This window comes from Neopelma chrysocephalum, unplaced genomic scaffold, assembly GCF_003984885.1.
Source record: "Neopelma chrysocephalum unplaced genomic scaffold, ASM398488v2 Primary Assembly neopelma1_97102, whole genome shotgun sequence".
NCBI classification, from domain to species: Eukaryota; Metazoa; Chordata; class Aves; order Passeriformes; family Pipridae; genus Neopelma; species Neopelma chrysocephalum.
The window spans coordinates 2,391,398-2,409,105 of record NW_020925744.1 but is presented as its reverse complement, the minus strand read 5'-3'; the positions used below and the strand labels follow the sequence as shown (position 1 = coordinate 2,409,105).

General features: G+C 37.0%; 1 protein-coding gene across 4 annotated transcripts in view; it reads right to left on the bottom strand.

Moving 5' to 3' along the window:
• Nucleotides 1-17,708, bottom strand: part of PDE8B (phosphodiesterase 8B) — a 74,003-nt gene that overhangs the window by 25,434 nt on the left and 30,861 nt on the right. For 2 of the 4 annotated variants that reach the window (XM_027671596.1, XM_027671597.1), the window contains exons 2-6: nucleotides 15,348-15,407; nucleotides 10,455-10,645; nucleotides 9,237-9,296; nucleotides 7,256-7,313; nucleotides 3,011-3,099 (exon numbers count right to left, since the gene is read on the bottom strand). In XM_027671596.1, coding sequence (XP_027527397.1) covers nucleotides 3,011-3,099; nucleotides 7,256-7,313; nucleotides 9,237-9,296; nucleotides 10,455-10,645; nucleotides 15,348-15,407 — 458 coding nt within the window. The remainder of the gene's footprint in view (nucleotides 1-3,010; nucleotides 3,100-7,255; nucleotides 7,314-9,236; nucleotides 9,297-10,454; nucleotides 10,646-15,347; nucleotides 15,408-17,708) is intronic. The other 2 variants (XM_027671598.1, XM_027671599.1) reach the window with 1 other exon arrangement.

Genomic DNA, 17,708 nt, shown 5'->3' with positions numbered 1-17,708 from the left:
TCCTGCTCCCAAATAATAATGCAATGACTTGATTTCCATACATCCTGATTTTTAAGGGCCAAAATGATCTTTATTACCCATTTTTTTTCAGGGCTATCCTTGAACTAATGCATGAAAACAAAAGCCTTACCTTCTTGCTACAAAATTTAAATAGCTTAAATTATGATTTACACAAATGGCCTTAACATTAATATAGGCTCCTAAATGCTAGGGAAAAAAAGTATATCTTATAGAATCATAGGATGGTTTGGGTTGAAGGGGACCTGAAAAAAAGATGTCTTTCCAGCCCCGCTGCCATGGGCAGGGAAAGTGCATACTAAAAGAAACAACCTGGCATACTTGCTTTGATACATGTCAGTATTTCATGTTTGATTTGGACTAAAGACAAACTAATTACCTTTTATATGCCTCTCACTGCAGGGAGCAAAAACGCATGAACATTCTTGTATACAGTTATTACTTAAAAGGAACATCTTGCTCCAAGACTGCATAGTAGGGTTTGAGTTAGTACCAATGAGTAGAGAACTAAGAAATACAGGACTTTTCTACTTCTGCTTCTCATGGAAATTAACTCTAAACCAAATAGGATGCATGAAGAGATATACACAGAACCCACCATGTAGCCGCATGGATGAAGATTTCTAGACAAAAAGTGATATCCAGAAGATGACAGCAGTATTTCAATTCATATAATAAAAGAAGCTTTTACAAGTGATTTTCTAGCAACCCAAGCTGGTTCCCAAGTGTGATTTTGTGCTGTGTGAAGTAACTGATTTATCTCAGTGACAGATTTATCTCAGTGACAGCTGCAAACAAATGTCATTACAAATGTAAACTTTCTGTATGAAAACATACAGGTATGTTTTCACTATCAAGCCTTAGTATTTTCATTTGATCTGGCAATCAAGCCAGCAAAATTACAAGCCCATATCCTCTTTGATTGACACACAGATGTCCAACCAATTTTCAAACCAGAAGCAAAAATGCGGAGAAGCAGAGTCCCTGCTAGGAATGGAAAGACATTTCTGACTACTGACATGACCTTATCTATTTTCTTGGGCTGGTTCTACTCTTTCACCATGTTTCTCTTGTGTCTGAACACTTGAAATATCCCGGGTTTAATTCCATAGACTAACTTTCTGCATTCTCTTCCCTTTCAGTGTTACAAAGCTGTAGAGAAGGCCTACAGACCAGCAACAAGTGGGACAGACATACAGTACAACACTTTTTTACCCACTTAATTAAACCACATGAGTGAAAAAAAAATTGTAACTAAATAGCATTTCCAAATACCAGCTCTGTTTAGTTTTTAATGGCACCTGCCAAATAAGGCAGAGGTAGGGATGAGACATCAGCTTTTCCAGGTTACAAGTACAGCTTTTCGGAAAGTTTACCTTTTAAAAGGTTACCTTGTACCCCCCAATTTTAGTACAAAAGTTGCTTGTAAGTATTACTTGTGCTTGTTAGATGACAGGGTTTAGCTGCTTAGCTATATTGGGCCTACATCTGTTAAACTCTTTACTTAATTATTCTGGAACTGCATCTGGTAGTGGCAGTAGCAAACCCAAAGATACCACCTTTTCTTTTCATAGTGTTTTACAGTGCTGCCAAAGGTTCCCAAAAGAGTCATGTTCAGAGGTGATGTGGATACATATACATTCACAAAAATATATATAATGTTTATTATCAATATACAAAAGACATGATAACACATGGATGAATTTTATATAATATTATTTGCATAAATTAAAATGAAGTAGGCTCACAATTTATGTAACTCCATTCAAGAGAGCAAGAGCAAGCAGAATTGCTGGTTTCCATAAGCAATATAGATGAAAGAACTGTCAGTAGATGAAATGCTGTTGGGGACTGACATTGTTTCCTTCCAATTTTAATGAACTTTAATGGCTGTAAATGAACTTACAGAAAAATATGGTAGCCAATATGAATCACGCTCCCTGGCTTGGAGTTCTAATTATTTGCATTCATATTTGATATTACTCATGTAGAGATGCACAAAATGTATTTGGATCTTGTTCTTGAAATAAAACGTAAAATACAAGCGTTGTGTGTTTAAATGACAGCTTAATCTTTCCATATAAAATTGATGTTTCTGATCTACGCTGACTTCATTCAGAAGATGCTTATTTAATCTTGCATTTGCAACTAACAACGAACCAAGTCAGAACCACCACAACTAATAATTAACTGCTAAAATTTAACTTCTAAACTGTCATAGCTGCTTTATTCTCCTGCTGAGTTTTGGAAAACAACTATTAAAATTGTGTAAGCCCAAATTAGATTTTTTCCCTGGAAATTTTATTATAATTGCATTCTGCATGCACGAACACACAATCACTTGAAAATATGAAGTCACTTAGGGATCAGTTTGCAAAGAAAATCTTCAAAAATCTATTTCTTAAACAGAGCCACTGAAACCTGTGGAAAAATGGTAGTATTTTCTGTTACTGGAATTTAAGACACAGAGAATGACCCCTCCTCTGGATTACACTCAACTTCAAGGGCTTTTTCTTTCATGTAACTGCATTGCAAAAGTATCTACATGCATGCATAACCAACTATATTAAATATAAAATTAATCACATTTAGGAAAAAGTGATAAGAGAATGAAAGTAATTTATTTTCTCATTATGATAAAAAACTGTGCTCCTGACCCACCAAGTCTTGCCCAAGCAAGAAAATAGTCAAGACTGCATTCAGCTCAAGCTATTAGATATAAAATCTTAGACACACAAGATAAGATGACTTTGTGAAGTTCTACCACCACGTAAATTCACAGTTTTCTGACCAAGCTTTCTCAAGGTACCAGTTACTAAGACACTTAAGTTTGTCCTTTACAAAATAACAGAAGGAGAAAATGTAAAAGTATATTAGTTAACATGCACATGCAAAACATACATATGCATAGCTGGAAAGAAGCAGGGAGCAACCTGATACAATTACTTGGACCAAGAGGTTGATGTTTGCAGTTTCTTACACTTCTACATACCGTAATTTGAACTGAGATCGCACTTCTCCATGTTCAATTTGAACCAGTTCATTGTAACAAGCAGTTACACTGCTGTTCTCCATGAATTGCTGGAAGACAAATCAAGAGTGCATGAAATAGACCGGAATGGTTTTAAACTGTTATTTCTGTTCCTGCATTTAAAACTCTGACCTTATAAAGAGAGCTGGCATGAGGCCAGCAAAGGGCCACAAAGGTGATTAAGCACCTCTTCTATGGGGGAAGGCTGAGAGAGCTGGGACTGTTCAGCCTGGATGGGACTGTTCAGCCTGGAGAACAAAAGGCTGAAGTGGGGAACTTATCAAGGTACATAAATACCTGAAGAGTGAGCGCAAGAGGACAGAGCCAGCCTCTTTCCAGTGGTGCCCAGTGGCAGGACCAGAGGCAACAGGCATAAATAGAAGCACAGGAGATTACCTCTGAATATCAGGCAACACTTTTTTTTTTACTGTGAGGGTGACCAAGCACTGGCACAGGTTGCCCAGGGAGATTGTAGAATCTCCATCCTCGGAGATCTTCAAAAGCTGTGTGGCATGTCCTGGGCAACCTGCCTCACGTGCCTCTACTTCAGTAGGGAGATTGGGCAAGATGACCCCCTGAGGACCCTTCCAACCTCAACCATCTTGCAATTCTGTAGAAATAAGCTTTTGTTGTCCTTTTGTGTTGAATAATCATCTGTTCCTCAGGAATAAGTTCCTAATTTTTAAGACAACAAGGCTATCTAAGTATAAAACAAGTATAAAAATATGCTAAAACCTCAACTGTATATTTTTCCATTTGGTTCTAGCAACCCAGGTGGAAACAGAAAATCTAAGAAAATCCTCAACACAGTCTTACACAAAACCAGTATTGCCTTGATGTTTCATTTGGAACATCTATCCTCAATTCAGAATGGAAATGGAAAACCTTAGAGACATAAAACATTCATGCTAAAAAATATATAGAGAAAAAATTTATTTGGCATTTGTTTCCAAGCAAATATTGCAGCTAAAGCTCAGAAGTGACTTTGATTCACAAGTAATCTCACTGAGCTGTCAATGTGAATTCAGAAGTGCAGAAAAGTATGTAATGTAAGGAGCATGCTAACAACAGTGAACAAACTTTTACTTCAGACAGGAGAGAATGTCCTCTCTTTGTCAAGCACAGGTAGTAAACTAAAAGGTCTTGTGCTTGATCCTGCTGAAATCAGAAATTTTATGTTGCTACAAAAGAAGTAGATTCTTTGACTTCAAATAAAGTTTATTGATGATCACATGCACTGATTTTATTTACCACATGAAATACCCTGTGTTGTCACTAGTTCTCACAGCACAGCTGCATGCAGAGTCAAGAGGTAGCATGCAAACCTCCAAGGAACAAAAAATAGCTTTTAAGAAATCTGTGCTTCTCTCCTGTATAAAAACTGTGGGGACCAATGGCTTAATTCCAAGTTTTAAGCAAAATGTAAAAAAGTAAAATTAAAAACAACTGTCGCCATGGGTCTGTTTCACTCCTTAATGCAAAGATCTTAAAGTATTTCTGTAACTCTCACTTCACACACTAAGTGAAGGCATGGGAAAACAAAACACACAATATGTGTGTTTTTGCATAACAAACTGTCTGCAAACAAACTTCTCTTCTATAGCACTGTAGATTTAAATTTTCAGTTTTAGGGTGCTCTTTTAAATATTCAATGTTGTGCTGAATTTAAAACAATATAAGAACAAATCTATCAATAATATAAAATTTATCATTGATGGCAATCTTTTTTATAAGCTAGACTTACTAGAATATATTAAGTCTCTTTATAAACTGCTTTTTAAAGCAGTGCAGTTTACTGACAAAATTAAACCACTGCTGTTTACTGACAAAACTCTTGGCACAAATCTTTGGCTAAGATCCAAGAACTGCAGCTTACTGAAGTGCTAAACTTGCTCTTAAGTGTTGTATAGTCTTCTGCAGATGTTCAGAATCAGTTTATTTAAGTTTACAGGGCTGATGCCATTCATTCACTGGCTGACTCACAGCAAAGAAATCAATTGGGACCTGAAAATAGCAGGAAACATTTCCTTTTTCTAATCTCTGCCTCTAATGTGACACAAGAAAAGGAAGATCTGTTAACTCTCAAATATTAGAGGCAGACAACAACAGTTTCTTTTTAAAAAGTTTCATATTTATACAGTATATTTTCATTTAACTAACATATACCCTTAAATTATTTTTTTACTTCATTATAATTGGATTCCATTGTTGCTCTATACAGAACTTGACACAAGCCACTAGAATCATTAGCTAGTAGGAATGCATTATTCTTCCTGCTTAGCAATTGGTACTAGATTTAACATTAAAGACTTCTTTTATTCCAATCCAGAGAGTTTTAACAGTATCTAGTCAATGAGAATCAACACTCATTTAGGAAAAAAAGTTCAAAATACAAGACAAGACTGTAATTCAATAATTGCAAACATTCGGATCCCCTGTTTGCTGATTTAAATCATAGCTAAAAATCAGTCAGGAAGCTAAATCACTTATTCAAATTAGTCCATCCTAAGTAGGCCACAACTATTAGATTTATGAGGTTGAGAGGAAAAAAAAATTGGCATAATTAATATACTGGACTAACAACAGCTTTAATTCACAAACACAAAAGTGGTAATGATATGGGGGAAAATCAGAAGATGCAATAAAATAGACTTTCTTGAGAAGGAGGAAATAAAAATAGAAATAAGTAAACAAGAAAAAATTATTATTTAAACAGGTATGATTTTCCAAAAATAAATTTCATTTTTGCTCCAGAGGAAGAGATTCCCTGCAAATACCATCTCTCTTGAAGAAGGGTATTTTTAAATCTTTGTGTGGGGCAGTTTGGTGTGTTAATGGATTTAGTCCTTACTGATCCCTATCCAACCAGAAGTAATTCCTATGTCTATACCACTGCAAAAATGGAATGTTTGACATCAGATGTGTTTCAAAGTCTTGAAAATAATTCCAATAGGGAATTATTATATTACACAAGCTCTCTGATAAATTTGGGACAGCAAGAGGGAATGATTAGAGCGGCTGTCAGGTGCAAAAAGATTTTATTTTCCTAGGCAGACAGTGTGCCACTGGAATGTGTCTCGATGCTGCAGAGTGTATCCCCTCTGGTTTTACTCAGTACTACACCTGGAGCTATAATCTAGCTCATGAAACATATTGGGTTGCATCGTTTTAAAATGAAACACTAGAACTGAGAAGTAATAAAGTTTTCTTTGAAAACTATTAAAGCTTTTTTTTTTTATTTTGAGATGATCTGAAAATGGTAATTCTGGTGCATGTTCTGCTATGTAAACAAACTTGGGTTGAATGTGAGTTAGCTCAGGTATTGGACATCTGAGCATCTGAGCAAGAGATTCTACCTGAGTTAATTCGACTCCTTCCCTGATATTCTAATATATCCTAAATATACATATATCCTAAATATGTAAATTTAGGACAATATATAGTTAATTCTCTCTAACTACAGTGTCCATCGATGTGCTTCTGTTGCTTAAGTACATAACTCCTTATGAACTTAAATAATACCGCTGATTTATAATATAGCAACATAACATTCATGCCCATCCAAAGCCATTCACACAAAGATTAGAAGAGAGTAAGAAACCTAGATATTCAGAGCTAAGAACTCCTGCTTTTCTGCTCTCTCCTACAAAGATGTTTTGAGAAACAGTATGAACAGTTATCTTTACTTTTGCTGCCTGTACAGGAGAGCTTCTAACTCTGTCCTGAGAAGAACTGGTGCAAACCAGGACAACAGACCTCATGGGAAAAAAAAATAATTCTTCTTCACATCAGGACCTGGACCAGGTTTGTAGTCCCACTAGAAGAAGAATCCCAGCAGTCTGAGAAATGCAGAGATGTTGGGGTGACTAGTCAGCATGCTGCAATATGCAGCACATGTTAATCAGAGTCTCCCATCATTGTTTTTTAATGCAGTCATAAACAAAACCCACCCACCGCTCAGTCAGATCACAAGAAATTAATTTCAGTACTCTTGCTATTCTGAAAGGATTAGCTACATCACAGAGTCACATGCTTCTGGAATACACTGTTGAAAATAAAAGAATACCAAATCAACTGTCACAGGTTTCTTATCAATAAATTTTTGACAGAAGAGGATGTATAGTTTTTAGTTTGAGGAAGTAGAAGTGTCTGTAATTTATGAAGTTACTATATGGTTTCTATATTACGTGGGCAAATTATACTTACCCTATCAAAGCCTGCTTCAAGAAGGGGAAGAACAGAGGTCTCTTCTTGGTCAGCAGATCTACAAAACAAAATCACAGAATCATAGAATCATTCAGGTTGGGAAAGACTGTTAAGATCATCAAGTCCAACCTTTAACCCTGCACTGCCAAGTCCACCACTAAACCATGTCCCAAGTACCATGTCGACACGTCCTCTAAATATCTCCAGAGTTGGTGATTCCTGGGCAGCCTGGTCCAATGCTTTGCAATCCCTTCAGTGAAGAATTTTTTTCATGATATCCAATCTAAACCTCCCTTGGCAGAACTTGAGGCTATTTCCTCTTGTCAGATCCCTTACTACTTGAGAGAAAAGACTGAGCCTCACCCCGCTACAGCCTCCTTTCAGGTGGCTGTAGGGAGCAATAATAAGGTCCCCCCTCTGAGCCTTCTTTCCTCCAGACTAAACACCCCCAGCTCCTTCAGCCACTCCTCATATGACACGTGCTCCAGCCCCTTCCCCAGCTCCGCTCTTCTCTAGACACACTCCAGCACCTCAATGTCCTTCTTGAATTGAAGGGCTCAGAGCTGGGCACAGGATTTGAGGTGTGGCCTCACCAGTGCCAAGTGCAGGGGGACAACCACTTCCCTGCTGGCTGTGCTATTTCTGATACCATTGGCCTTCTTGGCTACCTGGGCACTGCTGGCTCATGTTCAGCTGCTGTTTAACCAGCACCCATGGGGGTGTCCTTTTCTGCTGGTACAATTTCCAGCCACTCCTCCCCCTGCCTGTGCTGCTGCCTGGGGTTGTTGTGACACAAGGGCAGGACCCAGCACTTGGCCTTGTTGAACCTCATACCATTGGCCTCAGTCCATCAATCCAGCCTGTCCAGATCCCTCTGCGGAGTCTTCCTACTCTCCAGCAGATCAACACTTCCACTCAATTCTGTGTCATCTGCAGAATGACTGAGGGTGCATTCAATCCCCTCATCCAGATCATCAGTACAGACATTAAACATGACTGGTTATTGTATGGTCACACAACATTAAAGAATTAGATGGTATAAATTTGACAAGTTATCTAAACATAACGAACTCAATGAGAACAGTTCTGCATAAAACACATACATAAAATCATACTATTACAGAAGTTGATGCTACAGTCTTCTTTTATAGATATCTGCAGCTGTTACTACAACTTGATAGTTGTTCCTACAGCAAACCTGACAGATCCTCTACAGAAGTCCTGTGTCTCTTCACAGTCAGGGGATTACAAAAAGAAAGAGGATAAAAGACATCCTGTGATATCCTCTTAGAAACAGTCTCAAAAAAACGTTATTAAGAAAAAGGTGAAGCAAGTTGTAAAATCTTGCTCAGCAGCAAATTTAGTCTATTTTTGAATCTTGACAGGAATAGCTCTCTTGTCACTCTATTTCCTAATATTTTAACTGATCTAGGAAATTATTAAAATGACAATGGATTCAGTAGTGTGTAGAATTCTAATCAGGGTATTTGAAGGTATTTGATGAAGTTGTATTTAATTCAGTAAGAATTCTCCCTGAATATGTGGAGTATGAATTACTGAATAAGGATTTCAGGATAACATTCTGGTAATTATAGCATAAACAGGATTGAATTTTGCTCCATTACCCGGTTCCCTAAAAACCACAGTGTGTTAATTGACCTAGTTATTTCCTTTAGAAAGTAATATACAGCTTTCTGGTTTTGGTTTGGATTTTTTTCTTTTAGAAATTAACATATATCTTTCTAATTTTCTTAGTGTACAAACCATTCTGAAGGTGATAGGGATAATACTAGCGTGTATGAAAGGAAAGTTATCAAACACTCAAATAAAACATGAAACATCATTGGCCCATATCAGGTGAAAAATATTAAACTTACTCTGTTAAACTTGTTAGTAAGATGCCTTCTGTTATTAGATAACTATTACGCATAATATTCTTATAAAGTAAAATAAAAATCTCTCATAAACCAGTAATACTTACGTGCGTGGAACCACAGCAAGTATTACAGTATGCTCTGATGGCTCTACAGCACGAATGGACCTGAGGAAACAAAAATTTCTCAGCTACACTCAGTGCTTTCTCAATGTTACTCTGAGTATCTTCACTGAAAATATAAATGAAACCATGACTGAAAGACACCACTGAGGCTAGAAAACAGGATATTGCACTGCCAAACCTACCTATACCCACTTCGACAAACCATTTTCATTTTGCCACTAGATTCCTTTTGCTCTTTGCAGTGCAGAAGGCAAGAGCTCCAAAAACATATAGCACAAACAGCAGCTTTTCAAACCCACTCTTTTTTTGCCCCGTGTACTCAACTTATTTGGGGCAGACTGCCCTGAATGCGTGAGTTGAGAAATCCAGCACATTTTCAATACCCGCTAGCTAATTTAAACAAGAATCTCTACTACTTCCCATATTTACCACTGTCCTTCTAGACATTCTAAAATTTTCTTTAGAGGGTGAGAAGTACTTTTGAGGTATGCAAGTAAGAAAAGTGGGTATAGCAAATTATGACAGACTATCATTTATTACTTGCTGAATAAACAAAATTTACCACCTTGCATAGTATTGGGAAATTGAAAAAAAATACAACCAATTACCAGAACACTCCATTCACTTTTTACTCGTGAAAGGTAAGTTTTTCACTCATATCACACTGTCTTGAATAAATGGTCTTTATATTTGTTTGTTGGTCTTTCAGAAAAACTTACATCAGCTCCTGTATTTGAGCATTAAAATGTCCCTTTTCATAAACATGGCAAATTTCAGGTCATGGTAGACTAGAAGTACAGTATGGTGCAAAATGTACGTTTCAGCTGAAACAGTGTATTTTAGCAAAGAATCCCAACACTAAGCACTTGCAATCTTAATGCTGCTTAGATAGAATTATGTGGACCAGAGGAGTGATGTGAAGTTCTGCAAAGAACTGGCAGTGCCTGACTTAGTGGACAAACATGTTCCTTTGAAGTCTGCAGCTTCAGTCTTTGCTGTAGCAGTAAGCCACGAAAGAAACAGACACAGATAGAAGGGAATAATTTCACAACAGCTCTGGCTTATACTCTGACAGAAGCCCATGACCTAGAGACAATTTTGCAATTCATCTCTGCCAAAAGTGTAGTTGTCATATTGTTATTCTCTTACAGATGTATGCAAACCTGAAGCTCAAGAGAAGCATAAGGTCATTTAGGTTACCTGCAGATATCTTCTGCATCAAAATATCTGGAATTCCTGTGATCTATAACAATTATTTCCTGGTGCTTATCAAGAAAACATTCAAGCGCTGACTCTGGAGTCCAGGCAATATTGCACTTGTATCCAGCTCTGTCACAAGCCCACCAGAAACCATTGCTTTGGTTGTCTTCTTTTGCAAAGACCAGCAAAACCTGCAAAGGATGCAAAACAGCAACACCACATTAAACACACAAAGTAGTCCTCTGCATGGTGCAAATCTTAACAAACACTTCTGCTCTACGAAAGATCGAGTCTGTTTTGAAAGTGGGAAGGTTGGAGCACAGCTTGTAAAGCAGTTGATGCAGTAGTACAACTTTCTTAATGGATAGAGAGGTCACCAATAGATAATCAATAGTTAATTGAGTAGGTCTGATTTTTAGGACAAAACTAGCTTGCTAGATGATGATTCTTTCCTACCTCCTGTTCCAATTTATTCAGTAACCAACCAGAGTGTTCAAACATCATTGCCACTCCCACCAGGCCATCCAAACTACGCACACTTTTGATTGTAAGGAACTGTCTGAAATGCAACTAATCATCACTTTTCACTGAATAGGGACAAACAATTAACATAGCACAGTTTTATTCATAACCAATATTATTTCAATACTGAAAAGAGCAGTTTTGGATAGGATTAGGGGTGTGCGTGTGGGAAATCAAACATCACAATTTTGTACTCAATAAAATGTCCCAAATTTTCCCTGAATATATGAGGTAGTTTTTACAGTTTCAGCTGAAAACTTAAGGAACTGCTCACGCAAAATTGGATAGGATGTGTACTGAGGTGCCATTCTGAAAAGCAAGGAGATGCTGTAGGAAGCCTGTTTGTTAACTCACACGCAGAATAGAGACTGAAAACGTCTGTATTTCTGTGCTTCTCATGTGAGAGAAAATGTTTTTAGGAGAGAATAAATTTTTTATCCACCTCTATAATACATACATTATCAGAGTACAATTTATTCAGCAAGGAACACAAGTCATGTCGACATTCCTCATTACAATTTGCATATATTTACCATAGCAACAGGTAACTAACCATGCTGCTCTGTGTGTCAGATGAAGAAAAGGGCTAATTTAGTGCAAATATACTGTGAAAAAGAAGGGCTCATAAAGTCAAAAGTTTATCCACAGCTATTTAAATTGCACTGAAAGGCAGCAGCTAGAAAGTAATCACTTACGAAGCAAAATCTTGTTCATTTCACAAATCAAAGTCATCCCTGACTTCAATGAAACAACCTGTCTGTGAAAAATTCGCAAAATTTTGCTCCAAATGCCCATAAGAAAGGTCAGTAACCTTTCATCTGTGCTGCTTTGTGCAGCTGTGGTGTCAGCCCATGAATTTCAACACCATCAGTCTAGAAGTTAGAAAAGATGAGCATATCTTTCCTCTTATCCTGAGCTGTCTGGATTGTTGAATTCTAAACAATTAAAAAATCAATCAGTGTTACTGTGACAGAACAACCAATCAAGGTTTCATTAAACAGTGGAAGAAAATTATATGCTCAGAATTTCCATAAGTATTAAGAAACAACTTAGGAAATTCCAATTTATTAGAAACAGTTTTGACTGCAACTAATAATAACTAGATTTGGTTTACTGACACACAACATCCAAGGTAAGTGTTGCCATTCTACCTAATGCCTGATTTTTTTTCCAGCCATCAAAGTGAAGGAAAGCAGCAATGTGGTCGAGCTGCAGACTTTGTCTGCCCATTCTTGGGTGAAGTGCCTACTCAGACAGAATCTTCTGTTTGGTTCCAACTGCCATTAGTTTTATTTTGTTCCTTTGTTTGAAACAATATGGTTCAGAAAAATTTGGCATGGGGGTGTGCATATTTTTTGTATCTTCCTTCTCTCAGCACTCCCAGTTTGGAAATAAAGGATTGCAAAATACAATAATTTACCAGCTGTAAAATAATGCAGCTGGTAATTAATTAAACCACCCAATCTCTCACTGGTAGCTAATTATCAGTGTGCAAATCCTTCTGAGAATATTAACGTTAAAAGTTAAAAGTTGTTTTAAAGTTTTACTACTATGCTTTCTCATCAACAGTTGTATGAAGCTTACTATTAATCACCAAAACATAACCTAACTAGAAGTATAGTGTAAGATACTTTCTCAAAGTCAAGACAAAAATATAACAATTCATATAAACAACACGATCAAGGAAATGCTTGAATTTGATCTGTGTCCCTTGGCAAAAAAATTGCAGGTAGTTATTTTTTGCTGCATAATTTGCCAGTGTTGCTGTAAAAATCAGTGCTGCCCTAGTTTAGGAGCACCATGAACTTTCTCTATGGAGACTTTTATAATTTTGGTGATGTAGTTTTTACTCTCTAAGTATTTGCTTCACACAACTATTGCACATCTTGTTCCCAGTTTATTGTACAAATATAGAAAATGGACAGAAAACTGCTCTAAAGAGCTTGAAATAAAATAAGGGACACCAACTTAGGACACAAACAGAAAACAGAAAAGTACAGCAACTTAAGAAGTTATTTACTTATTTTCATGTCATCATATCCCAGCAAGAGACTTTTAAGGTGGAAAAGACATAGCATCCCTGAATTAAGTTACGAAAGTTTTAGTCCAAAAATTGGCATGAGGAAACAATAAAATGCTGCGCATCAACATGGTCCATTTGCAGCTTATCAGGGAATTTCACAATCATCAGACCAGAAATGGAGTTTGATGTCAATGCTGTGAAAGATATTATGGCAAATGAATGTCCTAAAAGAAAATGAAGCATTTGAATAAGGGCACACCCAAATGTTTATCAGCCCTAATAAACACTTCTGCAACAAGATACACCACCTTTTTAATGTGAACTAAATGTTTAAAAAAACCACCTACCTCCTCTGTCCTCTGGAGAGGGCACATTTACATGTACTTTTATCATGATCATTTCTAAGGTCTCAGAATCCAACCATTCCTATTTGCAAGCCTTGGTACAAAATTGGGGCAGATGTGCAAACTATATGTAGCCTGTTAGGATGGCTGGGGCTTGTTCATTTACTTTAGACTCTCTCCCTTGCCTCTTAAGGCCAGAAGCACGTGGGTCATGATCCAGTATAAACCAAACCAGATTTTTTCTCCAACATATACAGTCATAAAGTCCAGTGAGGAATCTATTAAAAGGTTTATGGCAGGTCACAGCCATAAGGTCACAAGTAAGGTCACCTCTCAGACAAAAAATGTGTGCCATTTCAAGGTTGGCACAGGTGTTCCATAATAGCATAAAACACACACCAGAATAAAATGAACTTTGCTAAGAAAAGTCCCAGTGGCAGTTGTTTTAACAAACTGAACTTGCTTCTCAGACAATTGTAAACATTATTAATCACCCACAAATAGACACTTAAAATGTGATATTCAGTAGCTGTTTGCACTGCACAGAGAAACACGTAATTGCATTGTTACGATGGAATAAAAGATTAGCACACATTTTTTAAATGTATGGATGTGTATAACACTTGCCAAATTATCTGAGGCAATATGATGTGTTCCACAAACAAAGGAGGTGGGTTTACATGAAGTGTTTTACCTTTACCATAAATAAGTTAGCATATGGAAACGTCTTTGTGGAAAATTCTTCAGTTATTGATTTTACTTAAAGAATGGTTTCTGCTTTACTTAAGATGGATTTTTACACCAATTCTCACTTCTATTATGCAGGGACAAAAAACCATCCCCATCTGGCAAGGTAGCAAGAAGAATGTCAGATTTAAAAACAACGAAAATACCACTTTTGCTTCTTATATGAAAAATCTTCACTTGTAACAGCTAACACTGATATGATGATACTTTGGCAAATCCAATTTCTACAATGCAATACACTGACATAAGCACAGAGAGTATTTGTAGTTGCTAAAGATCTGCTTGAGCATCTTTCTCGAGATGATCATGGTTTAAAGAACATTATTCTGTGAAGAGTTCTACACTTCTATGTTGAAATTCCTTGCAAAACCAAAGACTGTTCTATTGCTGAAGACACTGTTCCACAATCTTGTTACAATATCAACAAATATTTCATTGGATCAAGTCATAATTAAGATGCTTAATAGAGACATAAAAATGTAAAGCTCTATGATCCATATATACAATTTAGTTTCCCCAAGAATAGCATTTTTTCCACACATAGATTTTTCACAGAAAAGGTAATGGTGACTAAATGTCTCCATATTTTATAGAATTAAGTGACTCCAAGGTTAATTCAAATGAATTATGTATCACTAGAACAATGTTAAAGTTTAAAACTATTTAATTTCCTATAATCTGGGAGTTCCAACATCTGCTGTAAGCTAAAAAAAAGTAACAGTTGGCATCTGTTTACTGTCACAGGAATAAAACCTACAGAAAAAGAAGCAGGTATAGGTGGCAGCTGTTGCTCCTTAAGCTGAAGTTCAACCTGTTTTGTTGGAGATGATATGATTTCTTGGATTGGTGATCTGTAGAACCACAGTTCTCTGCCCTGTTACAGTTCTCTGTCCTGTTGTGCAAACCCCAGAAAACCTGGGCGTGTACTTAAACTCCATGAAGCTCTCTGTTTTGGTATATCAGAACTGAATAGTTTTTAATATCCATAGAGGAAGCTCTTTCCCTTGTTAATGCACATACGCACATAGTCCTACTGACAGGACATATGGGTATGATGGGATGTTAAGAGAAACCTAAGCATATTGTTTACCAACTTAATTTACTTGTAAATCTCTTCTCAAGCAATCAGATACAGCAAAACACCTATTACCCATCTCATTTTCCTTGTACAAGTGAAATGAAAATAAGATACTTAACTATAACTATTAACTATTAACACTGAATTGGCTGTATCAAGAACCTGAAGGAGCATCTTACCTGAATTGGGTATTGTGTCAGTCTCATGGGCCCAACTTGTATTTCTGTGGTTGAAGCCTGTTAAAGAAGAGCAATACAGATATTTTTTTCAGTCTGAGTGTTAATAAGATAGCATTTTACATGCAAGAAGGAAAGATAAAACAGAACCATGAAAGAGGCTCAAAGGCAGGCTGACATATGACTAGCAGCCTTAATTTAGCTGCTTTGAAGTGTATCTTACATGATCATATTCACCAAATTCCTAATTTTGCTTTATTTGCCTGCAAGTTAAAAATTGTAGGGTTTTAAACAAGGAATCAAGAAACACCACTTCCTTTTCCCTTCTCCCCAAAAGAGTACTTTAGTTACATAGAAAGACTTGTATGTTGCTTAAGACTACAGAAAGCCATTTATTTCTGGCCAAAAATTGCCCTATTCATTTGAATGTAATACAGAACTTGTATTAAAGGTCTTGTGACATACACTAAAAAATAGTGTTTTAATGAGTTTGATTAGGAAAGAAGTGACTTTTCAGGCAAGAGAACTTGTTTGAGTTGCAGATTTAAAGCTGTTTCCCAGAACAACTTTAGTTTTCAGGTAAAAACATCACTACCATGTGAGCCATGACATTTTCAGAAGACATGAGAGCACATCATAATTTAAACCTACTGCAAGAAAGCCAGTAGATGTAAGTGGTGTCTGCTTTGTTTGTTATATTTCCTAGGAGCTGGACTACCTTAATACTTTTTGCGTCTTGATACATTTCAATACACTTCTCCTGTACACCGCTGATTTGTTTCACTTCAGACCACTAGCTACAGAAGGTTGTTAAGCAACAGAACAATACATATGTCCTCCCACAGATGCACATACTTTTGAGTCTTTGAACCCTTAAAATGTTGTTCCCCTCATGCATATGGAGAATTAGTTGCAAGTTACCAATCTCTAAAAGGGCAGACTCTTTTGCTTTCCTGGTTACCAGTTACTCCAGGTGCCTGGGGTAAGCAAATTAAAGCAAACACTCCCCAAGACATGTAATTTGACCAAAATCCTAATTGTAGACAGAGTCCCAGGGCCATTCCCTGACACATAGGAATCCTAGAGCATTATTTCTCCGGCATTTTGCTCTGTGATGCTCGTTAAGTTTGAGCCTTTTACACAAGCAACACTTAATCCTTTAAAAATGCATTTTTCAAAGGAATGTGTAACAATATTCAAAATGGTTGAAGGTACCAGTACTCAACATTTTCCTTTTGACAGTACAATACTGTGTTAAGTATTAACAGCCTTGCCTGCATGTGAGACAGTAGTATTATGTATAGCTACGACTGGCACGTTGGGCTTTCATGCACCACTGCGCATCGATTCTTCTCAGCCCAACAACATACGTCAGAAGGTGGTAATGGGCAGTACTCCAAAAGATTAAACTACAAAGCCTGCCACTGTTTTCCAAAGCAAAAACTGCCCCCAATATAAGTGTAGTTAACCTCTCCCTTTCTCACAGAAAAGCTTCACTTCCCACTTGAGCTCCCGCTGTAGCAGAATGTAGCTTAGTGCCTGTAAGCATATCTCAACAGAAATGAAAGTTAGCACCCTCATAAACCATGACTTGAGAGTAAGATTAGAGAAACAGTTCTCAGAAAGCTCTCAACTTCTCTTCCCCCTCAGCCAAAAAAGAAAAACAGCACATTCACACTCCACTGGTACTATCTAGGAAACTCTTCAGTACATTTTTTTATCTTGATGTACTTTGATTAAAAAAAGAATGTTTAGAAAATCTGTAAGACTACACAACAGATCTGGGTCAGTGTCAGAGCAAAAGTTTCTTTTTTGACAGTGCACAGCTCAAACTGTCTCAGAATGTGTGGATCAAGAGCCTGGGAGTTTTCAACAAAAGAAGAACACAGACATATCTGTGTATGCTAGGACAGAGATATTTATTTTATTATCCATTTATTAACGCTAGGGAAATACTAGGGAACTCACATCGTAAATGAATGCCTTCCACTTCCTACCACTTCAAAGGACATCCAGTTTTAGTCACTCAGTATTGCCAAAAATGGAATAACTATCTCCAAGACAGATCAATGCAGGCAAGTCTATCAAATCCTTTACAGAGATTACTGTATAGATTAGCCACTTTTCTTATCCTGTTTATTGTAAAACAACAACAATAAAATAATCCACTCACTCAGACTCTGACTCAGAGTTTTTCTCCCTGCTGCTTCTGTGTCAGTCTCAGGAATAGAAAACACTAGAAAAGAAGAACATAAAAATCAGGGTCTTTCTCTCTCTTCCTCCCTTTCTTTCAGTTTCAGGGTGTTCCTGCCTTTGCTAACAGTGGGAAAGCTTGATGAAAATTGGGAAATCTGAGCCTCCTGA